At 52.7% G+C, this 12650-nt stretch overlaps 1 protein-coding gene across 1 annotated transcript; it reads left to right on the forward strand.

Moving 5' to 3' along the window:
* The first annotated feature begins 219 nt into the window (after positions 1–219).
* On the forward strand, positions 220–5730 carry LOC131829100 (spermatogenesis-associated protein 31E1-like). The gene is made up of 4 exons (XM_059170500.1): positions 220–262; positions 639–701; positions 1249–1309; positions 1562–5730. The coding sequence occupies exon 4, from the start codon at positions 1773–1775 to the stop codon at positions 5646–5648; it is 3876 nt and encodes a 1291-aa protein (XP_059026483.1). The 5' UTR covers positions 220–262; positions 639–701; positions 1249–1309; positions 1562–1772; the 3' UTR covers positions 5649–5730.
* Positions 5731–12650: the final 6920 nt, after the last annotated feature.

Here is a 12650-nt window from a genome sequence, read left to right on the forward strand (position 1 = left end):
GATCGGTCACTAACACTCAGGGCTCAGTTACCTGAGGGCAGCAGTGCGATTGGACAATAATTCTTTTCAGAGGGAAGAGATGGAGAATTATCTCTTCCCTCAGGAATTCCTTACGGATGGTTGGCTGAGCTCCAGTCCCACTCTCTGGGCAGTTAATGCCATCTTTGCCTTTGTGTGCGGACTGGGGCTCATCTTCATATTTTCGTATTTCCAGCCTGATCCGTCCTCACCACGAGGCAAGAAACACAGGAAGAGCAGGAAGGTAAGGATCCCTCGGCCCAGACCCAGCAGAGTGTAACTCTATCATCTTTTCTATTATTCTTTCCACTTTTCCAAGTCACTGGAGAGACTCTGAAATGGGAAAGAATAGAATGGGTATTCTCAGGAGAGAGTAGACCACCATCCATCCAGGACAAGCCAGACCAGCCAAGGGTTAGAGGGACATGAGGATTTCTGCCTGAAGATCTCGGGCCAGAGTCCAGGTGTGGTGGAGGGGTCCAGGGCAGCGTCCCAAACACAGTGACCGGTGGCCAAAGACCGGAGGTTAAAAGCTGCCTCTCTAGCAGAGGTCAGGCCCCTGAGCACTTGGTCATCTGCTGCTGGGGTGGGGGTCCCAGCCTCCCCGTGTTTTTTTTTAACTCAGTACCAAGTGGAGCCACGGAGAAGGAGCAACAGAATCAAGAAATATCAGACCGTGAAAGGTGAGTGTCCGCCACTCACCCCTGCGTGCCCCAGTTACACTGTGCCCCTCACTCTGAAGGCCCAGTCCCACCGTCTCCAGGACACCTGAGCCTAAGCTCATCCCTCAGGAAACAGAGCCCTGGGTGGGGGTTGGGGGCTCTGAGGAGGGAGAATGAACCTGTAGGCTTCCCATATTCTGCACCAGAACAAAGACCTGAGGGGCTGGAAACTGGTATCCCTCACCAGACGCCCCAGGGCCTGTGATTGGGGGCGGGACCTCCCACTCCCACTGTGGACAAGCTGTTCAACTCTGCTTAGATTCCTCTGGAGGCTACAGTAGTCCTTCCTCCCCCAGCAAGGTCATGAATGAGGAAGCACTTTGGAAAAGACAAAGCGATCCCCATCATGAATCCTGTGATCACCATGCAAGCATGTGGCCTTGGACAGTGCTGTTTGGGGCTCCCAAGTCCAATCCCCCAAAGGTCTCCCCTAAAGGGACATTGTACCCAACCTCCCGTAAGATCCCTGGACCCTGTCTTCTGCTGTGACCCGGTCTCCTGTTTCCAGGTTTCAGAGAATTTCTGAAGAATCTAGAAGAGGTTCAGGACCTATTCTCCCTTCTGGAAAGGTAAAGAATCTGCCCCCTTCTCCCCTGGGTGGGCCTTCCCGAGTCTATGGTGTGACCCCTGGGCTGCAGGGAACAGCCTCTGGGCCTGTTTGCAGGGGCTGGGAGGAGCCATGGGGACAGACTGTGACCAAAGCCCGGGGCTGCTGCTCACAGCAGGAGCATTGTGATGTGGGCGTGGGGTTTGGAGGGCTGTGGGGACTGCTCCCAGCCCCAACTGCTACAGCAGCAGCTCATGCCTCCTGTCTCCCACAGCCACCTGGAGAGGCTCTCTGACCAGGGGGGCTTTCACCAGTTCTTACGTCAAGCGGCCCCTGGGCAGGTGTGCCGAGGGGTGCCAGCTGGAGCCCGTCAGCCATGCAGGGAGCTTCTGCAAGATGCTGCTCCCGCTGTGGCCCCATCACCTGCCCTAACTCCACTGACGGGGTCCCCTCGGCCTCTGACCTCCACCCTGCCAGCAGAGCCAATGTCCTCTTCAATTGCTGTTGCTTCATACTCCTCCCTGACTACTTCATGGCTAGCAGAGCCTTTCCTCCCCCGGGATGGCTTTCCACACCAGCCACTTGCTCTTCCCCCTTCCCCACCATGTCTCCCTCCTTCAGAGGCCTCCCCTGGGCCTCTGACAGCCTCCTTGGCCCCAGAGAGGCCGGACACTCCTTTGACTCTCCCTCAGTGTGACTCAAGGGCACCCCTACCATGCCCCATCCCACAGAGCTCTGCTCCACACACGCCCTGGTCAGCTGACAGGTCAGCTTCTCCTGTCCCAGCCATCTCGGGCCTGGCCCGCTCACACTGCCCCATTTCGGCCCTGTCCTGTTGGCAAGCGGCTGCCAATGCCTGGAACCTGTCCACCTCAACACGCCTGGAGTCCCGTCAAGCGCCTCTGTCCCATGGCCCACCAGAAGCCTTGTTCTGGGGAGACCCCACACACAAACAGGAAGAGACTAAGATCCCCCCTTCTATCAACCCGGACGTCCAGAAGATTCTGGAGATACTCACTGCCAAGAGAAAACAACTGAAGTCTTGGAGGGAGAAGGACAAGAAAGAAAGGTCAAAATACCAGCTGACCTCTTTCGGGAGAATGTTCAAGTCCCCAGGTGACGGGCAGGACACCATGGGCCGCCCGTCCTTCTGGAGCATGAGGGGCAAAGCAAAACAGCTGCTTGGCCCTGAGAAGCCCCCACATCCCAAGATTCCAAGGGACAATTTGGAGCAGAAATGCCTCCAGCTGTTCTGGGGTCTCCCCTTTCTGCACAGCGAGTCCCTGGTGGCCACTCTCAGAGTGACTGATCCCCCACTGGAGTTCCCGTCTGTCATATTCAATGAGCTCTCTCATGCCTTGCCACTCCAGATTCAAGGCAATGTGACTCTAAGCCTCTCCCTGACCCACGACTTAAACCATCCTTCGGCTGGGCCTCAACCCCTCCCTCTAACTCAGCCCCTGCCCCAGCCCCTCCCTCTGACTCAGCCCCAGCCCCTCCCTCTGGATCAGCCCCTGCCCCAGCCCCTCCCTCTGACTCAGCCCCAGCTCCCACCTCTAACTCAGCCCCAGACCCAGGCACACCTTGCACCTTCTGTCCCAGTGGGATCCTTGTCTCTGTCACCCGAGATGGGGAGCTGTGAGGTTTCTTGCCCTGTAGCTGAGAAGACACCATTTTACATGCCAAATGATTTTCAAAATCTGGAATGTCACTTTCTGGAGAAGCAACTAGAAAGGGGCAAGGAACCCCCTGTGGCGAAAAGATCTCGGCAAGTCTTTAGCCAAGGTCCTCCTGACCTTCTGCAGGGTGGCCAGGCCCCTGAGGGCCATGGGTCAGTGTCTGTCCTTCCTGGAGAATTGATCCACTCTGAGCTCTGGGAGCAACCGGATTGCCACCTTTGGAAGAGGCTCATGAAGCAAGGAAGGGGCCCGCCCTGCAGGATCCAGCTATCCCTGAAGACAGAGCCTCACCAAGAGTTCCAGAAGGTGCCCCAGGCACACAGCTGGCACAGTCCCATGGCCGAGCCTGAGTCTACGGATGGAAGCTGCCATGCCACACAGAAGACTGGGACCAGGTACCCAGGAAGGACAGTGCCAGGAAAAAGACTGGGCAAGGATTCAAGGTCCAGTGCAGGGAGGATCCGGAAAGATCTACACAGGGGCTCAATGAGCTCTCCAGAGAAGGCTCCAGGAAGAAATCGTGATGAGTCACACACAGACTTGAAGCCCACCACGAGCAGCACAGTCGAGAAGCACCCAGAGAAGGACCTGAGAGACCATTTCAGGAAGTTGGGGCAGTTCAGAGAGGGTCAGATGCCTTTGGATGTTCATCCTTCCAGGCTTGCTGCCCACCATGCCTTGGACCATCCTGGAAAGCCATGCCCTCATGGGAAACCTGGAAAGCCAGTACTTTCCAAGTGCTGGGAACCCTCCCACGATTTTTCCATCCTCAGTCCATATGCTCAGCGAATGCTAGAAGCACATATCATGAGGCTCAGGGTGAAGCACTGGTGGGGCCTCCCCCTCAAGGTTCTCAAGACTATAAACCTCTTCAAGTTGAAGGGCTTCATCCTCTCCCAGTCCTTCCCTTCCCGCTCAGCCACCTGCATATCCAAGGCTGGCTTGGGCACCAAGTTCAGGGGAAATCCTCCTCAGCCCTATCAAGGACAGGTGATGAAAGAGTCTTACCCCGCATGGGGAGGTCCCCTCAGTGCTCCCCAGCCTACATGTAAGGAGATCCAGCAGGCTCTGGAAGGGACCTCACCTGGGGGTGGTCCTCTGGCTAGACAGGGGCCCAGGCCACCTTCTCGGACCTTCACATACAGCTTTGTGGGCAGAATCTGGCACAATGAGACTGCCTCTAGGACTCTTATGAACAGCAACTTGGAGTCAAATCCAAGTCCAGGATCGGCCACAAAGGAGCCAAGGAGGGTTAATGGGGGTCGGGCCTCACGGGACGTGACCATGCTAGAGGTCAACTTAGAGCCCCAGAATTTGAGTGCCAAAGAGCCCGGGGAGGTGGGGGAGTTCAAGGAGGACCCTGCCTGGGGAGTCACCTTAGAACCCCGTGTGCTGGCCAACAACCAAGGCCTCCGTGGCAAGCTGAGATCAGGGTCTTCAGGGAAAAGTGACATCCCCCTGCAACATACAAAGTTGGTCGTCCGAGACCCCAAAGAGCTACGCCTTGAGGCACAGTGCAGGGTATCGGAGCCCCGGAAGTTGATGGAGTCAGAGAACTGGCCTCGTGATGCCACCCCCACCGTGCTCCTTCAAGACTATGAAACTGGGGTCCTCCTTCAAGACTGTGCGACGGAGAGTCTCTTTCAAGACTGTCAATCCAACATGTTCCTCGCTGCCGACATCTTGGCTTCTCAGGGATCACTGTCTGGCTTCCAGAGCAGGTCCAGTGAAGACACATCTACTTCTGAGGTGCTGCATGGCCAAAGATCCCGTGAGCAGAGCCCCCACAGGCAGCTAGGACCCCTGGGACTGCAGCACCAGTGTAAGAGCCTGAGGAAGTCATGTGTCCCCCGTGAGGAGAGAGAGAGCTCCAGGAGGTCCCCCTTGAGAGAGCCTGCCAAAGGGTTGTCAGAAATGAAGTTGCTCCAGATCAGTGAAGTGAGACGTCCAGCTCAGAGCAAGGAGGCAGGAGAGGCCTCGGGAAGCAAGGCCTGTGAGATCTTGCTGAAGAAGGAGGAGGCGCCTCCAGAAAACTACTTCAGGAGAAGGATGATGCACTTGCTCCAGTGGTTCTTTCCCAGTAGACGTAGAGGACTGGAAGATTCCCTTCAAAAGGGCAAGGCTTCATCATCCCAGGGCTGGGGACAAGTCATGGGCAGGTCAGCCATGGACAGCGCTTCTGCGGAGGCTCAGGTGGTCGTGAGGGCTGTTAGGCGGATCTTAGAGGAGAAAGTGTTGCCATACCAGGGACTCAGGGTCCCAGAGGTCAGCTGGTGCAAAAAGGATGTCCAGGCTTCAGCAGACCCCGATGTCTGCTACCAAAGGGTTCTTTCCTACCAAGAGCAGAGGAGAGTGATGAGGGACACAGTGAGTCCACAGGGCACCCCAAGGGGCCAGAACTATGCCAACAAGACCAAGTGGATCGGGTGGCCCTTCCCCACCAGGGTGCCAGAGTGCCCAAGCAGACCCTGCCAGAATGGGTCCCTGGTGCCGGGCCCTTCAGGCCGCACCCTGCGGGCCCACTACCCCAGGCACTGCCTCCTTAAAAAAGACAGTTCACCTGGCCAGCGACTGTGTGCTTCTAATGCCTTTCCTGGCAGGACAACTTTCCTCCAAGAAAAAACACAAACGGTGCAGAGAAAAACTTTTTTTTCTCACATTAGTACATCATCTATGGGCTAATGGCGTCTTCATGCCACAGTTACTGAGCTTCCCCAAAATAAATTTTTTTTCCCCCTCATGAGTGGTGATGGCTTCTATGTGTGCCCTGCTGTTGTGGGAGGGAAGGATCAGGGTCTGCTCTCCCCAAGGACCTGCTTTGGCTTCCAGAATGAATGGGGCCTTGGAGGACCGTTTATCTCGGGGTCCATCCCCCCCCCCCTTCCTCCCTCTCCTTCAGTTTCCTTGACAAGGTGAACAAGACCCAGACTGGGACCTCGCACTGCCCATCCTCTCCTGCTTTCCCTCCACCTGGAGATTGTGTGGCTTTAGGGAGGGTTTGCCGAGGCAGAAATCCCTCACAGGCTTTAGGAAGGATGGAATCCTAGGTTAGAGTGGGGCCCGCAGTTGGGAGACACATGGCTGGCCTTGAGGGCAGAGGTGAGAAATCCTGCCCCACCCCCTGCAGTCTCCTGCGGGGAGTAGAGGAGGGCCACCCTAGGAGCCTTCTCACCCCAGGGAATCCCATCTTAGCGCCCTCAGCCCCTCTTCTCACACTCAGAGCCGCAAGGGACAAGCTCGATCCCGGCGCTGAGGGTGTGTGGGGCATGCCACAGAGATCCCCAGGGACCCACATGCCCAGGCCCAGGGCTGAAGGGGACTGCCCACCAGCACCCCCTTCTCCTCTTGAGGGATTGAGGGAGTGTGGCTGTGGGCAGGGGTCCCGGTACTTAGGGTGGGATGCCAGGAAGGAGGTCAAGTGACAGAGTGTGCCCATGCCTGATGTGAGGACTGAAGACCCTTGGTGTCCCACTGCCACCTATGGGCCCTGGGGCTGTCCCTGCAGGGTCTGTGTCCCACTGCAGCTGCCAATTCCAGGGGTGGGGGGGTTGAGGGAGTGGGGTGGGGGTTGCTCCCACACAGACAGGTGCCCAGAGGCAGCAAGGCCTTCAGGCAGAGAAGTTAATTTCTGCATAATTTGATAAGCTTGTAGGACTGGGGACCCCAGATGGACTTGTGGTCTGTGACCTTTATGTACACATGTGGCCCAAGGATGGCTCCCAGGGGACTGATGGGGACCACTTCCCCTAACCCCTCCCCTAACCCCTCCTCTAACGACTTCTCTAACCCTCCTTTAGCCACGCCCCTAACCACTCCCACCTTCAAAGGAACCAATCCATGTGACTGATGAAGAGCAGGAAAGTTTCTTGCTGTTGTCTGCTTTGTAAAACAAGGTTGCTTGTTGCCACCTCTCTTCTGGATTATTTCACAGACATTAGACAAAGCTTTAGAAGAAAGTACTCCCTCATCTAAGAGAGTAGATCTTCCCACATTTACGTTTTATCACAAACCTTTCCTACAAACATTTCAGAAATGCCAATATAATATATAATATTTTCTACAAATGAATAAAAGCAAAGATTTATCTCATTCATGTAAATGCTAAGAAAGCAAGACAGCAAATTAGTGATTGAAGCCTCACACCTGAGGCTCATGCAGATGAGCAGAGACCTGCAGCCGATCAGCTACAGAGAAGGATGATAAACGTAACCGATGTCGACTTTGTAATCACAGGGAAAACTATGATGTGGGATTTGAAATGTCCTAGAAATGGTCACTGCCTTTCAAAACATCCCTCCTATTCTTCCCCCCCCAGGGTCCAAGAGGCCGCTGAGGCCTCAAACTTTTGATTTACCATGAGCCATAAATTCAATCTGGAGAAGTCCCTTTCTGAAATGGAACCACCCTTTTATGGCATTCTTTTAAGTCAGGTTCTCTCCTTCATTTCTTCATCCAAACATATTTGTTGAACAGCCAGGGTCGGCATAGAGCTGGAAGACGAATCCCCATCAGCCTCTTTGCTGGCTTGAACCACACAGACAGAGAACTAAAGAAAAGGTCCCACCTGTGTTGAGATCTGACTGTTTCCAGGACACTAAATGTGATTTTTTTTCATAAGCAGGTTCTCAAGAAATCCATGCCATGACCCTGTGTGTTAAGGTTAATCAGGCTGTTTTTTATGGCAAGAAAGAAAAGCAGAGGTTGAGGTCTGGAAAGTTTCTTGGCCAAGGGGTCATCCCTGGAGAGGCCTGCCCCTGAGACTGAGGGTGGGAGGTTTCTGGAACAATGTCCCCCACACTAGGGCACTTGCTGGGAGGAATGCACTTACTTACAGGAGGTTTTATCTACACATACTCCTTGGTTTTCCTACCAAATAGGACTGCTGAATCATGAAAACACTAAGTAGGAATTCTCAGGGGAAATGCCAAGAAAGAAACATTGAGACTAGGGTGCTGAGTGACTGTCTTAAGTCAATCTTTCATCTGTCTCATGCCTTCAAACTACCCTTTGTCTCATGCCACAACTACCCATGTCAGCATGTGGAGGGTTCGCACAGATGGGCTTAGAAGCCCTACAAACTCTGACTAAAGGAAAGACCCCATGACAAGATTTCACCAATGCCCAGGAGTTTAAAGGACAGCAGAGAGAAACAAGATTCCGCATCAGAAGAAGCCAGGGACATCTGGAGGAGAAAGGTACAGCTTAGTCCCTCACAGGCCTGCTTCGCATGGAAAGAAAGGCAGAAAATTCTGGCACTCCTTCCCGTGAGCATTGAAAGACCATCCTTCCTTCACTCAAAACTTACCACCCCCCAAAAAAACAAATGAACAAACAAACATAACATGCAGAAAGGCTGAGCCAGGGGCAGTGGTTTCTATCCCAACTATTCCTGAGTCAGTATTATGGTCTTGCAATACCTCACTTTTATTGTTTAACTGTCTCTACTCTGAATACATTTCAGAGAAAATTCTTAAGTGAGCATTCAAGTGAAGCAATAAAAATGTTCTGTACTGTGATCAAGTGGGCATTTTAACGACTTATAATTGCGCTTCTAATGTAGGAAATGCTCCATACCTCCCAAGCTAAGCTTGTTAGGGGTCAGACAGATTCATGAATGTGTGCAGCCTCTATTATATTTCTGTCCCGGGTTGTTTTACTTCTAAATGTTTATAGATGCTTAAACAGTGATTTAGAAAAAAATACTTTCACTATATTTTTTCACTCTACAAACCCACTTAAAATATTCCGGAAATATTAAAAGATATAATTCTCTCATTCCGTTCTCATGTCTCGAAGCGTTTTAGTTTGTGTTTTTGAGAATGCTGTGCACTGAAAGTGATGGAAGTGTGCTTGGGTGTCCTGATACAAGGGTGGTGTTTTCCATTTGATGCCTGTTTCTCGAAGGCTCACTTAAGCCCAGAGGAGCTGCTGACATATTCTGCTGCTTCTGTGGGGGCTCTGCCTGTCCCATCACTGGGCTTGCTCTGCTCTGTGCCGCCAATAGTTTACCGGACTCCTGGGGGTCTACGTTCTGGGATCCTGGCTTCTCAGCTGGATCTACTGGGAGAGACCTGGAGACCACATGATCTGCCCACAGAGTCCTACCATGGCCCAGGGTAGTAACAGGGAAGATCAAGGGCCGAGAGAATGCTCAGCACTGCATCCCTGGGCTCCCCGCCCCCACCCCCTTGCTAGGGCAGCACCCCACCTCAGCTCCTGGCCACCCACTCCCAGGACACAGTGGTGGGTGCTACAAACTAGGGTTGTAAGAGCCTTCTGCCCACATGTGACATAAATGTCATCTTAGTGAGGCAGTGATGAACCAGGGAAGAAAACAGTATCTGTTAAGTAGCTTTAATGCAGAGTATGACTGTCCTGCAGTGTCTGTGCCTACATTTCTGACTCTTCATGGACTTCCACTCTTTTTCCATGCAAAACTGAAGGGACAGTGATGCCTTGGCTAGCCACCACCATGGAGGAGGGAAGGGGTGCTTGTGATTTATAGACTGAGAGGAAAGCACAGGAATCCCATGGGCAATGATTTGTGGAACCAGGCCAGGTAGGAAGAAGTAAAAGAAGGAACAAAAACAAAAAGATGCAGTGTCCTTTTCTTTCAGAGCAGAGTCTGAAAGGTGGCCAGGAGCTGGGATCCAGGGCCCTGTGGACACCACAGACCTCTGAGCCTCAGCTGAATGCACAAATCCCAGTCCCACATCACCATTAATGAACTGAAATGTCTCCTCTCTGTCAGTTTCAGGTGATGAAAGACTATTTATATATTTTGGAACTGTCCTGGGCAGTACCAGAGTCTTGGTTCTCTTACCTGAGAAGGAAAGTAAGGTTGAAAATGAGAATAAAGGGTGAAGACTGATCATAAATTGTTAACTTTTCCTCTCCCCCTGATGACCCAACATCACCAGGCAGAGGCTGTGAGCCCCCTCCTGGGCTCACCAGGGTGGTCAGGCTGGCTCCTGTCACAAGGTCCCCATCTCACCTTCCAATGTCTATAACCCAGGGACTCCAAACATAACAGTGAAATCCCCTCAAGTCTTTGTGGCCATCCCAACTTGAAATACATGGAGCTGACCAGGTGTTCTCAGTGGTTCAGGACTGCACCTGCTGGATACAGTCACCTCCTGGGCCCGCCTGTCATGTGGCCACCAGCAAGGAGTGCCGGTTGTGCCTCCTGCCCTAGCACCCGTGAGCGTAACAAGTCCGGTCATTTCTTAGCTTTCCTGTGTGTGACTTCCACAACCATGCTGGAATGTTCCTTAAAGACCCTACAAGGGGGACTAACCTCCCCCACTCACAATACAGTGGTATTGGCAGAAAACAGAATCTTCATTACAAATACATGTGGTCCAGGAAAGCTAAGAGACTCACTAAACCAGACTTCTAGAAGGTGTCCTGCATCCTAGATGCCTGATGAACTCAGAGAGCCCATTTCCTGCCCATTTCAGTGGATCACAACAGCTCAGTTCCTCTCTGCCCCAAATCCTTGCTTCCCTGACTGACCCTGCTCTCATGACCATCAGCCATGGCTTATGACTAGTCAATGCCGATTGTGTAAAATATACTAGAAGGAGGACCTTGCATGACAAATGATTGAGACAGAAGAAGTCATACTTCTGCCACAGTCTCTTAAAACACCAAGAAACTTCTTTAAACTTGAATCAGAAGAAGTCAGGATATCTAGCACAGGAGGCTATGCATCTCTGTCTGAGTGGGCCAGTCCCTCACATCACTCACCATCTACGACTGATTTTAAAAAGACAGTGTGTACTAAGTAAACGTAATTTAACTTATATAATTTTGGAATGTTTTACAAAAAGGACAGAATTCCTGATATTATCTTTTAATGATTAAGAAAAGAGTTAGTTTGACCTTTGCTCCGTATTTATTCAAGTGTGATTTTTAAGCCTCATTTTACTAAATGAGATGAACAATAAAGCTATGGAATATTGTAGCATGAGCAATTCAGAAGTCCTGAATGCAGCTGAAAGGCTAACCTGTGCAGAGAGGATCTAAGGGCAGGGGATCTGGAACAGCGTGCTTGTAGATGTCACCATAGGCTTATGTCATGCACGACTTTTCAGTCTCATAATGAATGAGTTTTGTGAATTCAAAATTATTCTGTAGAAGCAGTCATAGCTGTCCTTGCCCTCCGTCATCACTCTGGTGACTGGGCACTAGGAATCCTGTAAAATATTTTACATCAGACGTACCCACCCACCAGTGATAAAACTATAATATGCTCTATATACAAAGAATCATTTAAAAGGATTTTTAGGAGCTGGGATTCTATGAGAAGACAGCTGCTTTCATCTGAAAATGCCATAAATACTTTCCTTACAAGATTCCAATGGCTGATGGGTGAGAAAATATACTAGACACCAAGTGCAAGGGGCCAGAGCCAGGCTCTCAGGGCTGTGCAGGCTGGGGCTCTGGGCCAGGAACCAGCACCACCAGATCAGGAGCCCCAGAGCCTGGGGTCCACAGCGAAATGCAGTAGGTGCACTGGTCCGAAGTCAGGGAGTGCTCCCCGGAGGAGGAGGCAGTAGATGCGGGGTTTCCACAGCAGAGTTTTAGACTGAGGCCACCAGAGCAGGGATGACGTGGGCAGGGTACACCTGCAGGGAAGAAGTCAAGGGGAAGGAGGACTCAGGGGGCTGGCAGGCTGCCTCCAGGACACGGGAGGATGTTTAGGACATGGGCTGGCCAGGGGACGAGCCTGCAAACCGGGTCAGGACGTCTCACTGTGAGGGGTACTGAGTGTCCGAGCCAGAAGGGCGATGCAGTCCCCAGACAAGGAGAACCAAGGGAGGCTTCAGGGTGCAGACCGGCACCTGCTCCAGTGGGATGACCCAGCAGAGCCTGGTTGGGGGAGGGGATTCGGGCTGCTGTGAACCTGGGCTGGGAATCTATCTTTACAGACTGTACCTGAAATGGAGCTAATTAGTGATCAGGACTGAGTGAAATGGAGTGAGTCCAGTTCTTGGAAAGCTGCAAGGTGGTTTGCCTCCTGGTGTCCAGCCTGGCTTTTGTCGTTGTTGGGTTTCCCTTTTTTTCCAACTAGCTGCTGTGAAATCAGCATCTGTCAGAGTTCCAGTGACTAGCTGGGCATGGGTGGGGGCCATGGGAAGCAGGGTCCCCATCTTCTCATGTGGATGCAGCTCACCCAGGGCTCCCTGGGGGAGGGCCTGCACCCTGAGAGTCTCACGTAGATTCCGAGTCCTTGACCCTCCACAGGCTGAGGTCAGAGAGAGGACTGTCCCTCCTTACTCTGGAGGGGGTGCCCTGGAGAGGGCCCTGAGAGGGGGCTTGCGGATGTGTCCCTTCTTTGCCAGTGGCTTCCCTGCTGCACTTGTTGGGGTCCCTGGGCTGTGAGGATGTGCCCCACAGAAGTGGTAATTTAGTGAGTCCCCAAGATGGCACTGCTTCCCGCCCTGGGTGACGGTCTCATCCAGCTGGCCCTCAGGAAGCATCTCATAGGAAATGGGAAGTGTGGGTGCCTGAAAATGGGCTGGAGGGAAGGGCAGAGGGGCTTTGCAGAGCCAGTGATAGAGGTACACAGGAAATGGCTGGAGGTCAGCAGGGACATGGGAGGAGCCTGTCTGAGTACTGCGTCCCAGCTCTCCGTCAGCCCACAAACCTCCCCTGAGGAGGGAAGGCTGCTTTGGTTGC

Source organism: Mustela lutreola, chromosome 4 (assembly GCF_030435805.1).
Source record: "Mustela lutreola isolate mMusLut2 chromosome 4, mMusLut2.pri, whole genome shotgun sequence".
Classification (NCBI taxonomy): domain Eukaryota; kingdom Metazoa; phylum Chordata; class Mammalia; order Carnivora; family Mustelidae; genus Mustela; species Mustela lutreola.

What these genes read in the sequence shown, in the direction of transcription:
- LOC131829100 (XM_059170500.1), top strand. Translation starts at nt 1,773, where the DNA reads ATGTCCTCTTCAATTGCTGTTGCTTCATACTCCTCCCTGACTACTTCA.